This window comes from Manihot esculenta, chromosome 18 (genome assembly GCF_001659605.2).
Source record: "Manihot esculenta cultivar AM560-2 chromosome 18, M.esculenta_v8, whole genome shotgun sequence".
Lineage (NCBI taxonomy): Eukaryota > Viridiplantae > Streptophyta > Magnoliopsida > Malpighiales > Euphorbiaceae > Manihot > Manihot esculenta.
In genome coordinates this window covers 1,321,152-1,342,271 of record NC_035178.2, presented here as the reverse complement: position 1 = coordinate 1,342,271, position 21,120 = coordinate 1,321,152, and the positions used below count along the sequence as shown (strand labels likewise).

At 39.0% G+C, this 21,120-nt stretch overlaps 2 protein-coding genes across 2 annotated transcripts; one reads left to right on the top strand and one right to left on the bottom strand.

Annotated features, from left to right (window-relative positions):
* Positions 1-644: 644 nt before the first annotated feature.
* LOC110606462 (serine/threonine-protein kinase PBL34) lies at positions 645-16,730 on the top strand. Its single transcript, XM_043952908.1, has 10 exons — positions 645-1,100; positions 1,207-1,283; positions 1,372-1,487; positions 1,807-2,607; positions 2,718-2,966; positions 3,046-3,206; positions 3,485-3,712; positions 3,817-3,966; positions 4,077-4,438; positions 16,580-16,730. Exons 1-9 carry the CDS (start codon positions 879-881, stop codon positions 4,323-4,325), a joined length of 2,253 nt encoding a protein of 750 aa, XP_043808843.1. The 5' UTR covers positions 645-878; the 3' UTR covers positions 4,326-4,438; positions 16,580-16,730.
* A 359-nt stretch (positions 16,731-17,089) lies between these two features.
* On the bottom strand, positions 17,090-19,064 carry LOC110606514 (GDSL esterase/lipase EXL3). The gene is made up of 5 exons (XM_043952909.1): positions 18,600-19,064; positions 18,191-18,321; positions 17,864-18,094; positions 17,453-17,708; positions 17,090-17,348 (listed from the first exon to the last, which is right to left on the bottom strand). The coding sequence occupies exons 1-5, from the start codon at positions 19,024-19,026 to the stop codon at positions 17,155-17,157; spliced, it is 1,239 nt and encodes a 412-aa protein (XP_043808844.1). The 5' UTR covers positions 19,027-19,064; the 3' UTR covers positions 17,090-17,154.
* Positions 19,065-21,120: the final 2,056 nt, after the last annotated feature.

The following is a 21,120-nucleotide window of genomic DNA, read 5'->3' as shown; positions in this document are numbered from 1 at the left end:
ATACGTCCAATAGAATAAATGAAAGACATTAACTCTATTCACCTGAATAGATAGACATGTTCCGTGCCTATCACACTGCCTAATACTAATAGAGTTTAAAAAAGAAAATATTCTAATGGAACTGTATAAGGACAAATTTGAATGGAGCTCCATTTTATTAATTTGAATTATGCAAATTGATTGCCTTGGTTGGATTGGCAAAGTCACCTGTCCTCCCAATTTGTAGACAAAAAAAAAAAAAAAAGAAAGAAAGAAAGAGCAATTAGCATATCACAGCCGCCATCATGCTAATTTAGAAAATCTAAAATTTCTCAAGCATACCATATTGAATTTTACTCTAATTTACTGCGCAAAAGATTAATATTCAAAGATAATTATTGACATTGACCTCCATTAAAAAATGAATTGCGTAAAGAAGAGATCACCCTTTTCTTTTCCACCTACTGGAAACCTTGTTCTATATTAGTCTCAAAATCTTTTTGACATTTATACTAAATTTCACAACAAAGTTTAAAATGATTACATATATATAAAAGAAAAACCGACGAATCTTCCAACCACAATACCTAACCGAGTGATGGAATAAGCTAAAAGCCAAGGATATAAAAGGGTCAAACGTTCAAAATTGGCCAAGGTCCGTGTCCACTAATTAAACATATTGGTTTTGGTTGATGTTGTTTATGTATTTAGCTTGTTTCTCACTGTTAAACTCAGCTGGCATTCAAAAAAAAAAAAAAAACCCTCAAAGCATGTGCTGTTTTTATAGAAGGAATGTTTTGGCGGCTTCAAATTCGTATTAATATTTTGAAACTAGCAGTTTTAACGGATGTATGTGAAACTTAGAGGTAATACAAAGAGAGAGAGAGAGAGAGAGTTTGATGCCAGGGGAAGTGATGATCAGCAAGGGAGTTCCAGCGAAGAAGTGGAGGAACAAGAAAAAGAAACAGGCTTGTCAAGGTATTTTAATGGACATCCATTCTTCAGAATATCTCCACTCTGACTTCTCAATCCAAGTCTCGAAGCTATATCATGATTATTTTCAAGGCAATTTAATGGCAAGAGGTCATTTAGAAAGTTGCTGCAAAAGCTTTGTGAAAAAGGTTTGCTTCTGTACCAACGATTTTAATGGAAATAATCCAAATTTTACAATATTTTATTGTGTATATGTAGATTAAGGTAAGCCTAATTAAATCAATTTGTGTTCAGAAGTTTACGAGGAGAGTGATAAAGCTTCGTGCAGCCATGGCAGGAGTTGTAGAAACAAAACTGGAAAATTCTCCAAGGTAAAAATTGAGGTAGCTAGCAACTTTAAACAATAAAGTGTATTGAGTTCAAGAAATTTATCTAATTATGCACAGAACTATCTTCCAGGAAACGGCTTTCGCTGGCTAGATGTGCTGCTGGTAATTTACCAGAAATGATCATTCTTCATTCTATGCATGATGTGAAGATCGTCTTCAAAAGAAGTTTGCTTCGCCAGATAACAGGTTTGAATTATATCCCTCAAATGCTTTCAATAGAAAACAGATGAAATTTTCTGGACCATTATGTAATGGAAGAATAGTCCCTGAAATAGCTACAAGAAGATGAAATTCAAATCGCTTCTTCAAAATGGAAATCCTTATTTTCTATTTATCTCTGTAATGGCTCTAGAAGTTATTCAAATGCGTTTCTTCATATCATGTCTTTTCCACCATGTAAAATAAAAACATGTGACCCATCATGCAATAAGCTTACAAGCTAACACATGGACTCGTCAGTTAGCCACGTATCAGAACTTCTCCTGAATTCAATCCGCTTTTGTAGGCTCGAAGTTGAATTCAAGGCCTAGTTATGTTCTTGAAGAAAACCACACTAGTTCAAGAGAAGCAGAGGCCCCTGTCTTCAGGGATATCAAATCCGGTGCACTTCAAGGCTCTGAAGAATTTGCCAGAGGTGATAGTGCTAGCTTCAAAGATGGAAATGGACGCAAAGAGAAATTTTCTCTGAAATCAATTTCTGTAATCAGAAGAGAGCTGCCAGAATCAACTCTTGGTTGGCCTCTTCTTCCAAGAACCACTCCTCTGACTACAGAAGAATTCAGAAGAAGAAAAGCAAGAAGTATGTCCCTGATCGAATGGGTCATGAATCTACCTACTCGATCTTTTGACACGACAAGGGAAAACCAAACTGATTCAGATTCAGCTGAAGCCAAAATATCCCTGGATGGCAAAACTGAAGATCCTACTGTAGATAATGAGGGAACTGGAGTTGAAGTTGATGCAAGAAACAATGGAGAAGATGAGGAATCTGGTCCTATGCAGGAAACCTCTACTAATTCATCTTTTGTATTTACAAAAGATTCAACACAGTCTACACTTGGTTGGCCTCTCCTCCGCATAAAGACTTCCGGGACTTCAGATTCTTTTGGAGAATCTGAGATGAGCCTAACCAATCAGTCAACACAAGCGAGTCCAAAATCCCAAATTAATTTGCATTTCAGGGAAGTTTTAGCAGGACAAACAGAGTTGCCAATAAAGCTGGATCTTGTCCTCAAATTGCACTCATCTGGCTGTAGGCAGTTCAGATATGAGGAGCTTGAGAGAGCAACTCGTAACTTCTCCTCAGGTTCAACAGTTATCTTTTATTTGGAATTCACTTAGATAAGGTATTCAAATGAGATATATTGTCATTTCTTTGACAGCTTTTATTCACTGCAACTTCATCATTTCTCACAGAAAACTTGATTGGAGAGGGAGGATGCAGCAAAGTGTATAAAGGATCCATTCATAGAGGCAAGCTAGTGGCGGTAAAGGTTCTGAAGCAGTACAAGGAAGCTTGGGAGGACTTCTACTTGGAACTAGACATTATGTCTTCATTAGAGCACAAACACATTACCCATCTGATCGGTGTATGCATTGAAGATTGTCATCTAATTTTGGTTTATAATTTCTTGTCCAAAGGGAGCTTAGATGAAAGATTAAAAGGTGATTTCCTGTGATTATCGTTGTTGCTTTTTCAGAAAAGAATATTGATGAACTTATTCGAACATAATCCTTGAAACAGGTCATAATGAGAAGTCTATATTGCCATGGAAAGTGAGGTTCAAAGTGGCCATTGCAGTAGCTGAAGCTCTAAATTGCCTGCACAATGGGTATCCTCACTCAGTTATCCACAGAGATGTGAAATCCTCTAACATTCTCCTATCTCATGACTTTCAGCCGCAGGTACTGTTTTAGTCAAATTATGGCATCTGAAACAACTGAAAGGCAACTTTTCTTCTTCTTTGTTTTATTTTTTTACTTGTCAACGCCATCATATTATGTAGAGGCTCTTTGAAACTTCGGATATGGATAATTCAAAGAAAAGAAACCTAGTAAAAAATAGGTAGCTATGGCAGTAATCCAGAAAATTCACCCATTTCAACTGCCATGAACAACTGCCTATAATTTAAAGAACTTATAAGAACTGTAGGCTTGACATTGTACTTGTTCAATTTATGCAGTTATCTGATTTCGGGCTTGCGACATGGGGACCTGAAGATAGAGACTATATGATAAGTAGTGACATTGTTGGAACTTTTGGGTATATAGCGCCAGAATATTTAATGTACGGAAGGGTCAGTGAAAAAATTGATATATACTCATTTGGAATAGTTCTGCTAGAACTGTTAACAGGGAAGGAACCAATTAGTTCAAAAGGTATAAAAGGGCAGGAAAGCTTGGCCATTTGGGTAAAGACTGATACATTCTCTCATTGCTTGACCATATCATATATTTATTGTCTAGAAAGCTGTTTCTGTTACCCCGGATGAATAACAGATTAATGCTAATTCAGGCAATGCCATTACTAGAGAATGGGAATCTTGAAGCATTAGTGGATCCAATGTTGAATGGGGAGTTTGACATTGTTCAAATGCAGAGAATGGTTCTTGCAGCAACCATCTGCATCAAACAGTCACCCAGATTACGTCCAAAAGCAAGCAAGGTACTATAATAGAAAACAGAACACTCAAATGGAAAGCTTATTTGATTTTCTCTGATTGATATTTGGGTTTCAAGCTAACAAAGAGTTTCAATTCTTTTTACTATTTCCAGATAGTAAACCTGTTAAGGGGGGAGAAAGAAGTAACAGAGTGGATGAATGACTATGTTAGACATCTACAAGAGTCAAGTTATGAGGAAATGGATGACCTTTTCCCAGAACTTAATCATAAGCCAAAGTTGGATTCATACTTTCAGGTTTTGGATGAAGATGATGCTTTGTCACAAAATGGTGGTGATACTGATACAACAACAATAGAAATGCAGAGCAAGGGCACCATTGCAGGTTCAAAGACTACTTGATGAAACGGCAGGATTAACCACCATGTGCTTGAAGTTTAAACATTGCTGCATTGCTTCCTTGATCACCAAAAGCCTAGACATTTAGGTGGCCAGGGGAAAGCTTCTTTTATAGGGCTTTTGATAGGCGGTTGTCGAAGCCGTCAAAAATAAACCTATTAAACGATCAACAAATAAATTTGCAGATAGTGGCAATAGGGTCGAACCACAGGGAATTGACACCAAAGACTTTCCTAATAATGACTAGGTAAATAGCAAGTAAATAAAAGAGGGGGGTTTTGATTTGATGATTAAAATTAAGTAGCAAAAGAAAGCAATAATTTAAATAGATGAGAATTTCAATGAGAAAAAGATTCTAGCTGAAGTGTGAGTCTTAATTCAGTTTGTTCAGAATTGATCCTTGATTTTTAAAGACTCCTATTTGATTTCAATAAATCAGTTTTGGTTGTGGAAGACGCTTCTCACAATCCAAATTCCTCCTTAGTTCTAGTTTGATTAGGAAACGTTCGCTAATCAAACACTAATCAACAAGTTGCCAAGGAACGTCCTTGGGGCATTGTAGCATCGAACAACTGTTGACTGCATTAAGACTTAGAGAAACCCAATTCTATCCTTGCCAACCGCGTGGTCAAGTTTAGATCATACAACCTGATTAAATGTGTATTTGAACAATCTAAGCAATTACGGACCTAAATCATTCAAACAATATTACTAGGCAATTTAAAAGCAATGGGCCCTTATTGATTCTAAAAGCAAAGTAATATTTAAAGAAAAGGTCAGATTGCATAAATATTGAAACAAACAAGAGTTCAACAATGGAGTATTAAACCTCCCAATTCATCACAAATCTGAATATTCTCAACTTCAACTAGAAAATAAGGAAATTAGCCACTCATGGTGGACTAAATACACAAAAGATGAAAAGAAAAGAAAATAGAAGAGCTGCAGAATTTCTGGCGTGAGGAAGAGGAAGCTCAATAGCTGATCAGATGATAAGATTGCTGGCTTGGAGGCTCTCCTTTTATAGTTGCAGAATTTTATCCATCTAGGGTTTTGAAATCCCTCTTTGATTTGGTGTTGGACTCCTCTTTTGATGTTGAATTTAATTGCAATTGGATTTCCTTGGATGAGAAGCTCTTTCGTGGCTCTTGGATAAGTGCTGGAAGTGATTGGATTGGATTTGGACTTCTGAAAATTCGGATTTCTGTTTGCTGTCCATTTTCCCGCTCTGCTGTAATTTTCTGCTGTCAAAGTGATTTGCCCGGCGATTTGACCAGTTTCTTGGGCAAATCACTGGGCAAATCGCTTCTCTGTGAGTCAGTCCTCTATGCCTCTGCGAGTGATTTGGCCAGTGATCCTCGATTGTCTTGGTCAAATCGCTTGCCCATGTCACTGCTGTCTGTTGCCTCTGGGTATCTGTTTTAGCTTGATCTGGGCAGTGATTGGAGCAGATTTTTGGGCAAATCACTGGGCAAATCATCCTTTTGCAAATTTTCTGCACTTTTTCTTCCATTTTCCAGATTCTTCCTTTTCTGTAAAAACAAGATAAAAACCATAAATTAAGCTAGAAAATGTGTAAATAAGCAATAAAAGGGATAATAAAAATGTGGCTAAATTGTGCTTGATCAAATACCCCCACACCTAGCTTTTTGCTTGTCCTCAAGCAACAAATAACTTAGCCAATCAAGTCCCTTTTTCCTTAGAACCTAAGCACCACTTAATCAGCCCCCCTAGACTCCTAAATTGAAACACTACAGTGTAGGATGCATGTACTAAGGTTGTCCCCTTCTTTCCTTGTTTCCTATCGCTCACCATGGCCAAGGGAAAGTTTTTTATTTGATCATGCTTATTAATTTATATTAGGTTTAATGCAATCCCTCAAGAGTGACTTGCCCTATTTTAAGCATTTTTAATTACCAGCACTTTTTATCCTTGCCTGAAAAAGTCACCAACCTTTTTACGCGATGGTGCATATGGGTGATACACCCCCGGTTACTCAGTTGGTCACTTGTCCAAGTGGCTACTAGCTCTGTTCATAATCTTAGACCATCGAAACTTTATTTTATGCTTGAAAAGTCACCAACCTTTTTACGCGACGGTGCACATGGGTAATACACCTCCGGTTACTCAGTTGGTCACTTGTCCAAGTGACTATTAGCTCAGTTCATAGCCTTAGATCATAGGAACAGGTTGTGCTTTTTGATTTGCTGAGTTTTTCTTTTTCTTTTTCCTTTTTATATCAATTTGGGCAAATCAACTCAAAGAGAATTACATTAACTTTTATTGCATGTATTTTATTTTCCTTTCCTATTGGCCACAGCAGTTTCAAGAACTCAATTTAAGAAGAAAAACTTCCTAAGTAAAGGCTACACACTGTGCATGGTTCAATTTAGGTTTAAAGGGTTGGATAATCAATGGGGTCATGAGATAAGGGCACTCTTTCAACCTTGTTATCTATGTTGAGTAGAGCAATTAGCTACAAAATTCTGTGTGTGTGTGCAAAAAGTGTGAAAATATTCTGGTGTGTGCAAAAAGTGTGAAAATAATGCAAGAAGAAACAAAAAGAAACAAAAGAAATCAAAAAAAAAAAAAAAAAAAAAAAATGGTGTGATCAGTGAATAAATACTCTCTAGTACCCCCACACCTATCCCACATATTGTCCTCAATGTGTGAATAAACATATAGAAAAATGAAGGAGAAAAGGGAAAGGTACTCCCTGGCCAGTGGGTGATTTGACCAGTGACTTGAGCAAGTACTGGGCAAATCACTGGGCAAATTGCTATCTGTCACGGTGCTGGGGCAGAAAATGGTCCACCAGCAGGTCCAACAAGTGCTCCATCCTTTGCATTCGATCTTCAATCCTACTGAGACGAGCCTCTACTGTCTGGTTGGGGGCTTCATCTTCAGGTGGCTGAGGAGCATCTTGCTGGGGGGCTGCTGGATGTGGTTCATTTGCAGGTTCCTGCCCTATTGCTTGTGTCGTCTCTTCTGCAGGGGCTGTTATAGTGGCTGGCTGCTGGGTGGTGCTTATGGTGGCTTTCTTCCTTCTGAAAACACGCTCATGGCGTGGCGTTACTGGACCTGCAGGTGCAATGGAAAAAACATCCCCCACCTTACAAAGCAACCCCATATCATCCAATGTGCGTAGGTCCAAGGGGGTTGTTTTGGGGGTGGGGGAGAGGTCAGTATATGCTGGGTGCAAAAGTTTTAGATTCACTGCAATGGCAGTGATCAAGGGGCCAAAAATCAGTGGCCTGTTATACTGAATGATGCTAGATAACTGGGTGGCAACCCAGTATCCCAGATGTATTTTCCTATGTGTGTGCATGCACCAAAGAATATATAACTCAGTTCTGGTCAGGATGTTGGAAGCATCCTTCCTCCCAGAGAATGTGTATGCCAGGAACCTGTGAAGGTATTTCAGACTGGGGTTGCTGAGGTATAGGTCCTTGGACCTAGTGGGTGAGTATGGTTCTGGTGGATTATCACTCAATTCCAAGTACACAGAGCTTGGATCAAACTCAGCAGGGAAGTCCCAGGTGGACTGTGGGCATTCACAGCCCATGGCTATGCCGAATTCCTGTAGGGATAAGCGAAATCGCTTTCCCAGTAACCTAAATCCAATAGTTCCTGATGTGTGTATGTTGTGCATGGCAGGTTTATCAAAATAAAATGTAGTGAAGAACTCCTGTGTGAGTTCCAGGAAAGAGGGCATGCGCAGGAAAAAGAAGGAGTCCCAGCCAATAGCAGAAATTAGAGAACGTACCTGGGAATGGAGTCTCAGTGCTCCAAGGGTGGCATGGTGGATATGCTTACCTGGGTGATATGGTAGGGATGAGATTTTAAGCAGCCTGGTGCTCTCAGAAATTTTATTGAATGTCAGTGCTTTGACGATGTGATCTGGGTGTGCTGGCCTGGGCAAATCGCTGGGCAAATTGCTGGGCATAGCACTGAGTGTGTCGCTGGGCACATCGCTAGGCTCATCACTTGGTAAGTCCGTGGGCGCATCAGTGGGCGTATCATTGGGCAAAGCGCTGGTGGAATCAGTGGGCAAATCGCTAGGCACATTGCTGGGCATAGCGCTTGGCAAGTCTGTGGATGTATCAGTGGGCAAATTACTGGGCGCATCACTGGGCGCACCGCCTTCCTCGTGAACTGTGGGATGTGTGGCAATGGCGGTTTGTGGTTCTGGCTCTGATCTCGGCGGTGGAGGTGGCGACTGAGTTCTTGGCCGTTTCTGGCCGTGGCTGGAGGAAGTGGTGGATTCAGGCAGTATTTCGCCGGCAGGGTTTGCCGTCGAGGCTGTTGTGGATGGTGGTGGCGACGTTCTTTGCCGTTTCTTTTGCCGGCGATATATCTGGGCGGCCGGTGAATCGGTGCGTCCTGTTCCTGTGCTTGTGGCCGGTGGTGTTTCGGCGCTGGCGGTGGCTGGTGGAGGTGCGTCCCACGCTTCATCGTCACTGTCAGAGGGAGTGGGTGGTTTGGGTAGCCCTAATTTCTTCCACATGAATGGTCCGCCGGTGGCCCTCATCTTGATTCTTACCATGGTGGTCTTGAGTTTGCCGGTGGCTGAGTGGTGGTCGGAGAAGAGAAAGCTCGAAGAAGAAGAAGAGGAAACAGTAGTTAGCGTAAAATGTAAAAGAATAAAATATAAAAGAAAAGACTACTTAAAGCGATTTGGGTATGTGAATCTGCCCTGATCATTTAATGCTGGCCCTCTTGATTATTGACATGGTGGTTTGCCCAGTGATTTGGGCAAGCAGTGGGCAAATCACTGGGCTAGATCACTCTTCTTTTGCAATTGATGTACTGGTACTGTTCACGCCTTTTGCTGATGGCGTGCTTGATCTTGCGATTGGACCGGTGATCTGGTCAGTTTATCTGGGCAATTGGGCAAATCACTGCCCCTATCACTTGTGATTATGGTACCTTCAGTCGATTTGCCCGGCGATTTGAGCAAAACGTGGGCAAATCACTGGGCAAATCACTGCCTCTGGGTTGCCTCCCAGTAGCGCCCTGTTTTCTGTCTTGGGCTGGACTTCAGTGTCTTGTTCAGCAATCTGGGGAAGGGGGATCCAAGGGGACCTCCTCCACAACATGGACAGTAAAACCTTCATAGAATCTCTTCAAACGATGCCCATTAACTTTGAAAACTTTGCTTGTTTGTGGGCTCCGAATGTCAACAGCTCCATGTGGATAGACATGTTCAACCAAGAATGGTCCAATCCACCTTGACCGAAGCTTTCCAGGGAATAGTTTGAACCTTGAATCAAAAAGCAAAACCTTATCACCAACCTGGAAGTGTTTTCTGGAGATGTTCTTGTCATGGAAGGCTTTGGTCCTTGCTTTATAATCCCATGAAGCTTCATATGCATCACGCCTGATCTCTTCAAGCTCTTGAATCTGCAGTTTTCTGTGAACTCCAGCCTCTTTTACATCAAGATTGCAGCTCTTCACAGCCCAATAAGCTTTGTGTTCAAGTTCCACAGGTAGGTGGCATGCTTTCCCATAAATCAGCCTATATGGAGACATCCCAATTGGAGTTTTATATGCTGTTCTATATGCCCATAAGGCATCATTGAGGCGTGTACTCCAGTCCTTGCGATTTGGGCAGACCGTTTTCTCCAAGATGGACTTTATCTCCCTATTTGATACTTCAGCCAGCCCATTTGTTTGAGGATGATAGGCAGTAGATGTTCTATGGATGACATGGTGCTTCTTGAGGAGAGTTTCTACTACCTTGTTGCAAAAATGGGTGCCTCGGTCACTGATTATGGCTTTGGGCAGTCCAAATCTTGAGAAAATGTGGGATTTTACAAAATCACACACTGTTTTTGCATCATCAGCTCTTGTTGCTTTGGCCTCAATCCACTTGGACACATAATCCACAGCAAGTAGTATGTAGGTGTTGCCAAAGGAAGGTGGGAATGGTCCCATGAAGTCAATGCCCCATATGTCAAAGATTTCACACACCATGATGGGTGCTTGAGGCATTTCACTTCTTTTGCCAAGGTTTCCTGTTTGTTGGCATCTTGCACATGACCTACAAAATAAATAAGAATCTCTGAAGATGTTAGGCCAAAATAATCCACTTTCAAGGACTTTCAAGGCTGTCTTGCGTGGCCCAAAGTGACCTCCACAGCTGTAAGAGTGGCAGAAAGTTAGGACAGATGTGATCTCATGGTTTGGGATGCATCTCCTTATGACTTGGTCTGCACAATGCTTCCATAGGTAAGGCTCATCCCACACATAATACCTTGCCTCTTTCTTGATTTTGTCTCTTATGTGTTTGGGCAAATCAGTGGGCAAATCACCTATGGCAAGGAAGTTAACAATATCAGCATACCATGGTTCCTCTTCTTGGACAGCAAAGAGGTGCTCATCAGGGAAGGTCTCATTGATGGGGCATGTCTCCATCTCGGTCAGAATTCTGCTAAGGTGATCAGCCACAAGGTTCTCCTTGCCTTTCTTGTCACGGATCTCCAAGTCAAACTCTTGTAACAGCAATATCCATCTCACCAGCCTAGGTTTGGACTCTTTTTTCTTGATTAAATACCTTAGTGCTGCATGATCTGAGTATATAATCACCTTTGTACCAAGTAGGTAGGGTCTAAACTTCTCCAATGCAAACACAACAGCCAGCAACTCTTTTTCTGTGGTGGAATAATTGCATTGTGCAGCATCTAGGGTGCGTGAGGCATAATGAATGACATGAGGAGAGTTACCTATACGCTGTCCCAATACTGCACCTATAGCAAAGTTGCTGGCATCACACATTATCTCAAATGGAAGGTTCCAATCAGGTGGCTGGATGACTGGGGCAGAAATTAGGAGTGATTTGATCAGATCAAAGGCTGATTTGCAGCTGTCATCAAAGTTGAATGGTACATCCTGCTGTAACAATCTGCAAAGAGGCTGAGTTATTTTAGAAAAATCTTTGATAAACCTCCTGTAAAAACCAGCATGACCAAGGAATGATCGAATCTCCCTAATGCTGGTTGGATAGGGCAGATTTTTGATGGTGTCAATTTTGGCTTTGTCCACCTCAATCCCTTTTGCTGAAACAATATGGCCTAGGATTAAGCCATGGCTGACCATGAAGTGGCACTTCTCATAGTTGAGAACCAAGTTTGTCTCCAAACACCTTTGAAGTATCTTCTCCAAGTTGGCTAGGCATTCATGGAATGAGTTGCCATACACCGTAAAGTCATCCATGAAGACTTCAATGATCTTCTCTACATAGTCAGAAAAAATACTCATCATGCACCTTTGGAAAGTGGCTGGTGCATTGCAAAGACCAAAGGGCATCCTCCTGAATGCGAATGTACCAAATGGGCATGTGAAAGTGGTCTTCTCTTGATCTTCTGGTGCAACTGGGATTTGATAAAATCCAGAATATCCATCAAGGAGGCAGTAGTGGCTTTTTCCAGCAAGTCTCTCAAGCATTTGGTCCATGAAGGGCAAGGGAAAGTGGTCCTTCCTTGTGGCTGTGTTGAGCTTCCTGTAGTCCATGCAAACTCTCCACCCATTTTGCACACGAGTGGGTACTAGCTCTCCTTCAGAATTGGGGACAATGGTAATCCCGGTCTTCTTTGGTACCACATGGATGGGACTCACCCATTTACTGTCAGAAATGGGGTAGATTACCCCAATGTCTAGGAGCTTCACAATCTCCTTCTTTACAACCTCCATCATAGGTGGATTCAGCCTTCTTTGTGCCTCTCGAACAGGTTTGCATTCATCCTCCATGAGAATCCGATGCATGCATGTTGAGGGTGAGATACCCTTTATGTCCTCCAATGTCCACCCAATTGCCTTCTTGTGTCTCCTCAACACATCCAGGAGCTTTTCCTCTTCTTCTTGGCTGAGCTGGTTGGAGATGATTACTGGAAGTGTATTTCCGGCTCCCAAGTAGGCATATTTGAGGTGGTTAGGCAAGGGTTTCAGTTCTGGTGCATTTTCTGTCTGCTGGTTTTCTGTCTGCCTGCTGTCTGATTTGAGCTGTGATTTGAGCAGATTTTCTGATGTACTGGGCAAATCACTGGGCAAATCACCCATACCCAGCAAGTTACAGCAGTCTGCTGTTTTGTCTGCTTCAAAGATGTTGCTGTCCACTTCTTCTCTCCTGCAAAGACCTTCATAAAGTAAGTTTTCCTGATCAAAATCAAAAACTTCTTGACTTAAATTATCAATAATATCAAGGCCATAAACATGAGAGACATCATTGGGGAATTTCATGGCATCATAAACATTAAATTTGATAACTTCCCCTTCAAACTCCATAGTCAATGTGCCATCATGCACATCAATTTTTGTTCTTGCTGTGCTCAAGAATGGTCTCCCAAGTAAGATATCAGAGGTGGTATTGCTCTTGTCTTCCTCCATGTCAATAACATAAAAATCTGCTGGAAAGACTAATTGGTCCACTTGCACCAACACATCTTCAAGAACTCCCTTGGGATAGACAATGGACCGGTCAGCTAATTGGATCACAATGCTGGTGCCCTTGAGTGTACCTGCATTCAACAAGTTAAAAATAGACAGAGGCATGACATTTATTGAAGCTCCAAGGTCACACATGGCTTTCTTTATCCCCACATTGCCTATTTTGCATGAAACCGCGAACATCCCTCTATCCTTGCATTTGGTTGGAAGTTTCCTTTGGATTACAGCTGAAACACACTCCCCCACACTTACCTTTTCACGTTCAGCAAGTTTCCTTCGGTTGGTGCATAGCTCTTTGAGAAATTTGGCATACCTCGGAATTTGCTTTACAGCATCAAGTAGGGGAATGTTGATTTCCACCTTGCGAAGTGTCTCCAATATCTCTTTTTCCTCTTTCTCCTTTTGGGACCTTGCAAATCTCTTTGGGAAGGGAGGAGGTACCTTGAATTTCTCCATAGGTTGCTGTTTCTGCCTTTGACTGGATTCTGCCTGGTCTGTTGATTTGGGCAAATCACTTTCTGCCTTCTCTGGAGAACTGGGCAAACCACTGCTGGACTGCTTAGTTTGCCCAGCGATCGGGTCAGTTTCTACAAGCAAACTGGGCAAATCACTGCCCTGATCACTTTCTGGCAGAATTTCTTCCACGGTCTGTTTTTGCAATTTTTCAGCCCTATTGTCTTGCAACTCCTTTCCACTCCTCAATGTGATGGCACTAGCATTTTGCCTTGGATTTATCTCAGTTTGGGAAGGTAGCTTCCCTTGTGATTCAATTTTGTTTAAGGATGAAGCCATTTGCCCCATTTGTTTCTCAAGATTTTGCACAGTACTTGCCAAATTTTTCACAATCTCTTCAAGGGATGCATTAGAATTTTGAGGTGCAGCTTGAGCTTGGTTTCTTTGCTGGTAGCTTGGATATTGCTGTCCCCTTGCATAACTGAAATTTGGATGGTCCCTCCAACCTGGATTATAAGTATTTGCATAGGGATCATACCTCCTTTGCCCATTGAAGCCTCCAACAGCATTGACTTGCTGGTCCTCCTCTTGAAGGGAAGGACATAGATCAGTTGGGTGGTTGTTGGCACATATTCCACATGTCTTGGGCTGCTGAATCTGCTGGACTTGTTGGGCTTGACTCACAACAAGGCTACGGACAGCATTGGTGAGTTCAGAAAGTTGGGATGATAAAGTGGAATTACTCACCTCATTTACATTCCTTGTTGGCAGCTCTTGATCTCCAAATTGCTGAGAAGCTGCGGCCATGGTGGAAATTAAGTCCTTCATCTCTCGAGGTGATTTTCTCTCAGTTGATCCTCCACAGGCTGCATCAATAAACTTTCTTTCTGAGGGTAGTAGACCTCCATAGAAGTACTCAATGAGAGATTGGTCAGAAATATCATGTTGAGGGCAGCTTGTGCATAACTTCTTGAACCTCTCCCAATACTCATACAAGCCTTCAGAGTGCTTTTGCCTTATGCCACTTATTTCTCGACGGATGCCTATGGCTTTTGAGGTAGGGAAGAATTTTTTTAAGAATGCTCTCACCATATCAGCCCATGATGTGATGGATCCGGGTGGCAAGTAGAATAGCCATTCTTTGGCATAGTCTTCAAGGGAAAAAGGGAAGGCTCTAAGTTTGACATCCTCTTCTGGAATACCTTGGGGTCTCAAAGTTGAGCACACAACATGGAATGCCTTCAAATGCTTGTGAGGATCTTCATTTTCAAGGCCTCTGAATTTGGGAAGGAGATGGATCAGACCTGTTTTTAGCTCAAAAGGTGCTGTCAATGGGGGATATGCAATGCATAAGGGTGCTAGATCTCCTGCTGGTTCAGCTAACTCTCCAAGAGTTCTCTCCCGTGGCTGAGGTGCTTGGATGGGCAAGTTTCTGGCTTGATTTTCAGCTTCAACACGTGCAGCAGGTGGTGCTGCCATAGCTGGATTTTCTGCCATAACCTGGAACTCAGTTTCTGTTGCAAAATCAGTAGTGGCTGTAGGCGAGTCTGCTGGTGAAAAAATTTCTGCAGCAGGGGCAGATGTGATAGCAAGTGCTTCAGTTGGTGCAGAAGTAGGTGAATTTGCTGGTGCAGAAAAATCAGCAGGTGTAGCAACAGCTTTGTGAGATGGTGTTGCTGATGAAGATGCTTTTGAGGCTTGGTTCCTCAAATTTGCTTGCTTCCTTAAGTGCTTGGCTGTTTTCTCAATCTCAGGGTCGTAAAGAAGAGTGTCTTTACGGCCAGACCTGGTCATAAAGGGAAAATACGTTAGTTTAAATCAAGTCCCCGGCAACGGCGCCAATTTTTGATAGGCGGTTGTCGAAGCCGTCAAAAATAAACCTATTAAACAATCAACAATAAACTTGTAGATAGTGGCAATAGGGTCGAACCACAGGGAATTGACACTAAAGATCTTCCTAATAATAACCAAGATAAGTAAATAACAAATAATTAAGAGAGGGGGGTTTTGAGTTGATGGATTAACACTAAATAACAAAAGAAAGCAATAATTTAAAGATGAGTAATTCAATGAGAAAAAGATTCTAGCTGAAGTGTGAGTCTTAATTCAGTTTGTTCAGAATTGATCCTTGATTTTTAAAGACTCCTATTTGATTTCAATAAATCAGTTTTGGTTGTGGAAGACGCTTCTCACAATCCAAATTCCTCCTTAGTTCTAGTTTGATTAGGAAACGTTCGCTAATCAAACACTAATCAACAAGTTGCCAAGGAACGTCCTTGGGGCATTGTAGCATCGAACAACTGTTGACTGCATTAAGACTTAGAGAAACCCAATTCTATCCTTGCCAACCGCGTGGTCAAGTTTAGATCATACAACCTGATTAAATGTGTATTTGAACAATCTAAGCAATTACGGACCTAAATCATTCAAACAATATTACTAGGCAATTTAAAAGCAATGGGCCCTTATTGATTCTAAAAGCAAAGTAATATTTAAAGAAAAGGTCAGATTGCATAAATATTGAAACAAACAAGAGTTCAACAATGGAGTATTAAACCTCCCAATTCATCACAAATCTGAATATTCACCAACTTCAACTAGAAATAAGGAAAGTTTAGCCACTCATGGTGGACTAAATACACAAAAAGATGAAAAGAAAAGAAAAAGGAAGATGTTGGAGAGTTTCTGGAGAGTTGAGTTGCTGATCAGAGGATGATCAGGAGATAAGATTGCTGGCTTGGAGGCTCTCCTTTTATAGTTGCAGAATTTTATCCATCTAGGGTTTTGAAATCCCTCTTTGATTTGGTGTTGGACTCCTCTTTTGATGTTGAATTTAATTGCAATTGGATTTCCTTGGATGAGAAGCTCTTTCGTGGCTCTTGGATAAGTGCTGGAAGTGATTGGATTGGATTTGGACTTCTGAAAATTCGGATTTCTGTTTGCTGTCCATTTTCCCGCTCTGCTGTAATTTTCTGCTGTCAAAGTGATTTGCCCGGCGATTTGACCAGTTTCTTGGGCAAATCACTGGGCAAATCGCTTCTCTGTGAGTCAGTCCTCTATGCCTCTGCGAGTGATTTGGCCAGTGATCCTCGATTGTCTTGGTCAAATCGCTTGCCCATGTCACTGCTGTCTGTTGCCTCTGGGTATCTGTTTTAGCTTGATCTGGGCAGTGATTGGAGCAGATTTTTGGGCAAATCACTGGGCAAATCATCCTTTTGCAAATTTTCTGCACTTTTTCTTCCATTTTCCAGATTCTTCCTTTTCTGTAAAAACAAGATAAAAACCATAAATTAAGCTAGAAAATGTGTAAATAAGCAATAAAAGAGATAATAAAAATGTGGCTAAATTGTGCTTGATCAGCTTTCAACAGAGAAATTTTTTTTTATTGTACATAGCAATCTTTGGTTAAAGAATTACAAGAACTGTTTATCCCCTTTGTATGCCTGCTTTCTTGCATCCACTGGAATATTTATTTCAATTTGAATATGAAATCTATCATGATTTTGACTAGTGTTAATTTATTTATTAGTGGAGTGTATACATTCGGATGTGTATAAAAATTTCTCGCACAATGCACAATTCACCTGAAAATGTGGTGTTTTCTTGGTGAAAATACATTCTGTTGTTTCAACCGTTTTACTTCCACTTCTCCTTTTTACTTGCGGACGGACCAATGGAAAAATTCCAGAGCATCGGAGATTCAGTTATTGACACAGGCAACAACAACAATCTAAAATCTTTCCCCTTTTGGCACTGGATAAATGAAGAAATTTTCTATTGAAAATTAAATAGAAAATTTAATTTGATTGCATTACTATGTATCAAACATTCAAGAAAATGATTAAACATAAACCAAATGACTCAGAATCTAAAATGAATAAACAGGAAGATTGGTATAAAATCAGCAAGTGTAACACTGCAAGCAAAAATTGGCTCAGAAGAAACTTTCCACAAACTTACTAAGGAGTTGTGAGGCAAGTACCCTATATGCTCTTTCTGTGGGGTGATAGCTATCCCAAAATACATGATCAGAAACATTAATACAAGTGACTGGAGTAAATTTATTACATAAAATAGCAACCTCTAAGGCACCTGTTCCACAGCATCCTTTATTTGCCACTTGAAAACCTGGAAAAACAAACCCAAATGTAAAACTTATCCTGAAAGCTAAGAAATTGGTCAAGTTCTAGAAATGAAATCTGATTGCCCAATTGAAAGAATGGATTAATTACCGTATTTGTTAGGGTTTTGGATGAGATTGAGGAGAGGATTGTAGATATCTATATAGACAATTCTGCTGTTAGGGAGAATGGCATTAAGAGAATCCAACTTTTTAGACAATTTGGAATTGAATAAGGTTGCTGCTTGGTTGTAGTTTTCTGCGCAGTCTCTTTGAGCTCCACCTGCTAAAGTTCTCTGCGATGGCACGCATCCAATTGGTGGTGCACTGAAAACTCCTATCCTCCTTGCCCCCAGATTATATAAATCCTTTTTCAAAAATTCAAACCAACCAAAATTATAAATTCTAAATCTTCTATGGTTTTTGATGAATTGCAATAAAATTCTAAATGACAAAGTCAAGAATATTGTTTGAAGCCAAAACATAAATTTTCTTCTAGTATTTGGGGGAAAAAAGGAATTACCTGGATGAACGTAGAAGCGGAATCAGCCATAAGATCTGTGTATGCAGGAACATCATACTGTTTCCTCGCACGTAGAACAAAGTAGGTGTTGGCTATGTCATCGCTGCCAGCTACGACTAGATACAAACTATTTGCTAAGATAAAGTTTGTTTTTTCTTCTCCAAAAAATCCATTCAGCTTCTCTATGTATTCTTTGAAGTATTGTAATTGATCGGCCAAGGATAAAACTGACTGTGATGCAAGCATTCACAATTAACACATATAATAATAATAAAATTTTTTTTAAAAAAAAAAAAGAAAAAAGAAAAAGAGTGGCAGATTATTTACTGTTAATTTTGGTGTTAAGGGATCATATCCTGTGCCACCTGAAGCAAAGGTTACTCCTGTAACGAGTTCTGGAGGCATCACCATTGGGTCCAAATAAGCAGGCACAGTATCCTTAATTCCTAGTTCTTCCGCTAGGGAAAAAAAAATTGAAAATAAGATTACATTATTTTAAAAAATGCGTTTTTCCTCCATCATTTGAATCTATATATATAAATGCATGCATGCATGCGTTGGATCAAAGTGAATTCTTCAATAGTTCTTCTTTTCAAGGCTTTGTTGTTGCATTAAATACCACTGGTTTGAGTTAATACTATCTTTAAAATTGTTATGGAACAGAGCCAAACTGTTGAATGGTTTTGGAGTAGAGAAATCTTTTAGTGCATGAACAAGGGGGAGAGAGATGTTATACCTATGATATCTGAGGGAATCTTTCCATCGCAGAACCTGCCTGTCGGAATTCCTCCCTCGAAATCCAACCCATATGGAGGGAAATCACACTTGATCAGAGTTTGGATATCGTTGTTATTACCTGCATCAACTATGGAATCCCCAAATACTAAAACTGCTGGAATTGTTACATTAGGTGGTAGCTTTATCAAAGCTGTTGTTGTTGTCCACACATGAATACTTGTCGCAAGAAAGGCCAACGCTATTAAACTGCAAGAAAAAGAAAAAGAAGAAGATGGTGAAGCTGGAGACGCTACTCTACACAAATGAAACTGCATCGTTTTGGATCTTCGATTTCTTGTATCTTTTTTAAGTACATTCAAACTTTCCCTGAATGTCCATTTATATATAGATATGACCAAAACTAGCAACGTAGATGACTCACTCATGTTCTACAGCAAAAAATTAATAATCATCTACAGGTGTCTATGGCGGGTTGCCATGTTCTTCTTCCTTAATATATTGAAAATATGAAATTAAATACTAATATTAATGAATTAATTACTTTGTTTTTAGTACGTACAAGTGTAATCGAGAAAAATCACTCGATTTACTGTTATTATTAATAAAAAAAAATAGAATCTTAATTATTTCTCACCTACTCGAGCTAACTCCTTGGATAAGATTTAGCTAAGCTAAATCATCAACAGTGAAATATTTGTATTAAATTATAACAGCTAACTGCCCTCATCTCAACCTCCTAACAACAAAGCACACTTACAATATTTGTCCATTTATTATTTCGTGATGTGATTTAAGTTAAATACAAAAAATTAAATTATTTAAATTATAATAAAATAATTCTTAATTTAATTAAATTAGTATTTATTTTATTTAATTACTTCAATTTTAATAATTCTCTTTTCATTAGTTTACCAATAGAAAATTAAGATAATTAATAAAAAAGGAAAAGTGAATAATAAAATTGGTTTAGAAAATTCTAAAATTAATAATGTGTTTAGTAAACATAAAAGTAAAATTGAAAAAAAGTTTATCAATATTTCTTAATTTTTTAAAATATGAAAAAAAAAATCAACTTTTCAACAGATAAAAGTAGATTGATAAAGTATTATGTGATATAATAAATATATATGTCGGTACCATTGTGGAGTACCCTCTATGCCAAGATAATTATTTAGAATTTATTAAATAATTACGTAGTGATTATTTTTTATTATTATTAAAAAAATCAAAGGGAAAAAAAAACTCTTTAACTGTCGGCTATTTCAAAAAAAAAAAAGAAATAAATTTGAGAGTACGTATAATATTATTATTTGAAATTATATAATATTTTAATATATATATATATTAATTGTAGCATATTTATAATTTAATATAATGTAATATTTTTAATTATATATAAATAATTTAAAATAAGAAAATAATTAATGCCTAAATCGATGGTGTGAGCTATTACATCCAATTGAATTAGTTGGGTAAACAACCACTTCAATAATTATTGAGGACTGAATGAAGATAAAAATTAATGTTGCAATACTTTACATGTTGAACGTGAATCTAAAATAAGAGAAGACATTGAAATATCTAATTGAATTGACGTAAAATTTGAATTCAAGTATTAAAAAGTTCTAAATTAAATATTTGAAATAGACCATTGGTTTTGTGAGCTCAGTAAATCTGGTTTTAACCTAGTTAGGTTGATTGTACAGCTCTCTTTTTCCTCCTTTTCTAAATTTGAGGCATTTATGGAGATATGATGTTTGTGATATTTTGTTTAGTTTTATTGCTGCAAGTGAAGCCGCCTTGGAAGGACTTTATGGGAAAACACTGTGCAAGGGTGCATTACCAATGACATCAATTTGGCTAGAAGAGATATGAGAGGTTAAATTCTGTCTTCCTTCTTTTTAAAGTGACTTTGTATTTAGCCCTAGTTTTTTTTTTTTTTTTTGATAATATATCATATATCAATTAATAAAACATTATTATAAATTAAAAATAAAATCGATCAAATAGTAGAACTCAAAAAAAAGTCATTTTAATTAAATTATAAATTAAGAATAAATCACTCTAACTAAATTATGAGTTAACATATTAGTTTGCCTACTTATTCAATAAATATAGAAATTACAACCCTAAAATAAAAGGATTTTACAATAAGCTATTATAAAACAAGTCACAGAAAAATCAGAGTCAGAAGAATTCACGGTATTTACTATTTTAGTTTGCTATTTTGTTGATCATCGATGTTTTTAAGAATACAAGAACAAGCATGCTTATTTTGGTTTTGCATGTCTCCATGATAGAGTTTGTGTCTATCTTGAGAAATACCGCGCTTGGCCTTGGCAGCAGTAGCGTCTGCGGTGATAGCAATGGGACGATTTCTCTTCGGTGGCAAGGTTTTATTTCCCTGAATTAACGAACTTGCAGAGGTTTTATTCTAGGTCTAATCCTCTGTACTTGTATATGGGCTTGTTTCTGGGTTTGGTCTAAATTGGGCATTTTTCTTGTAAATAGGCTATAAG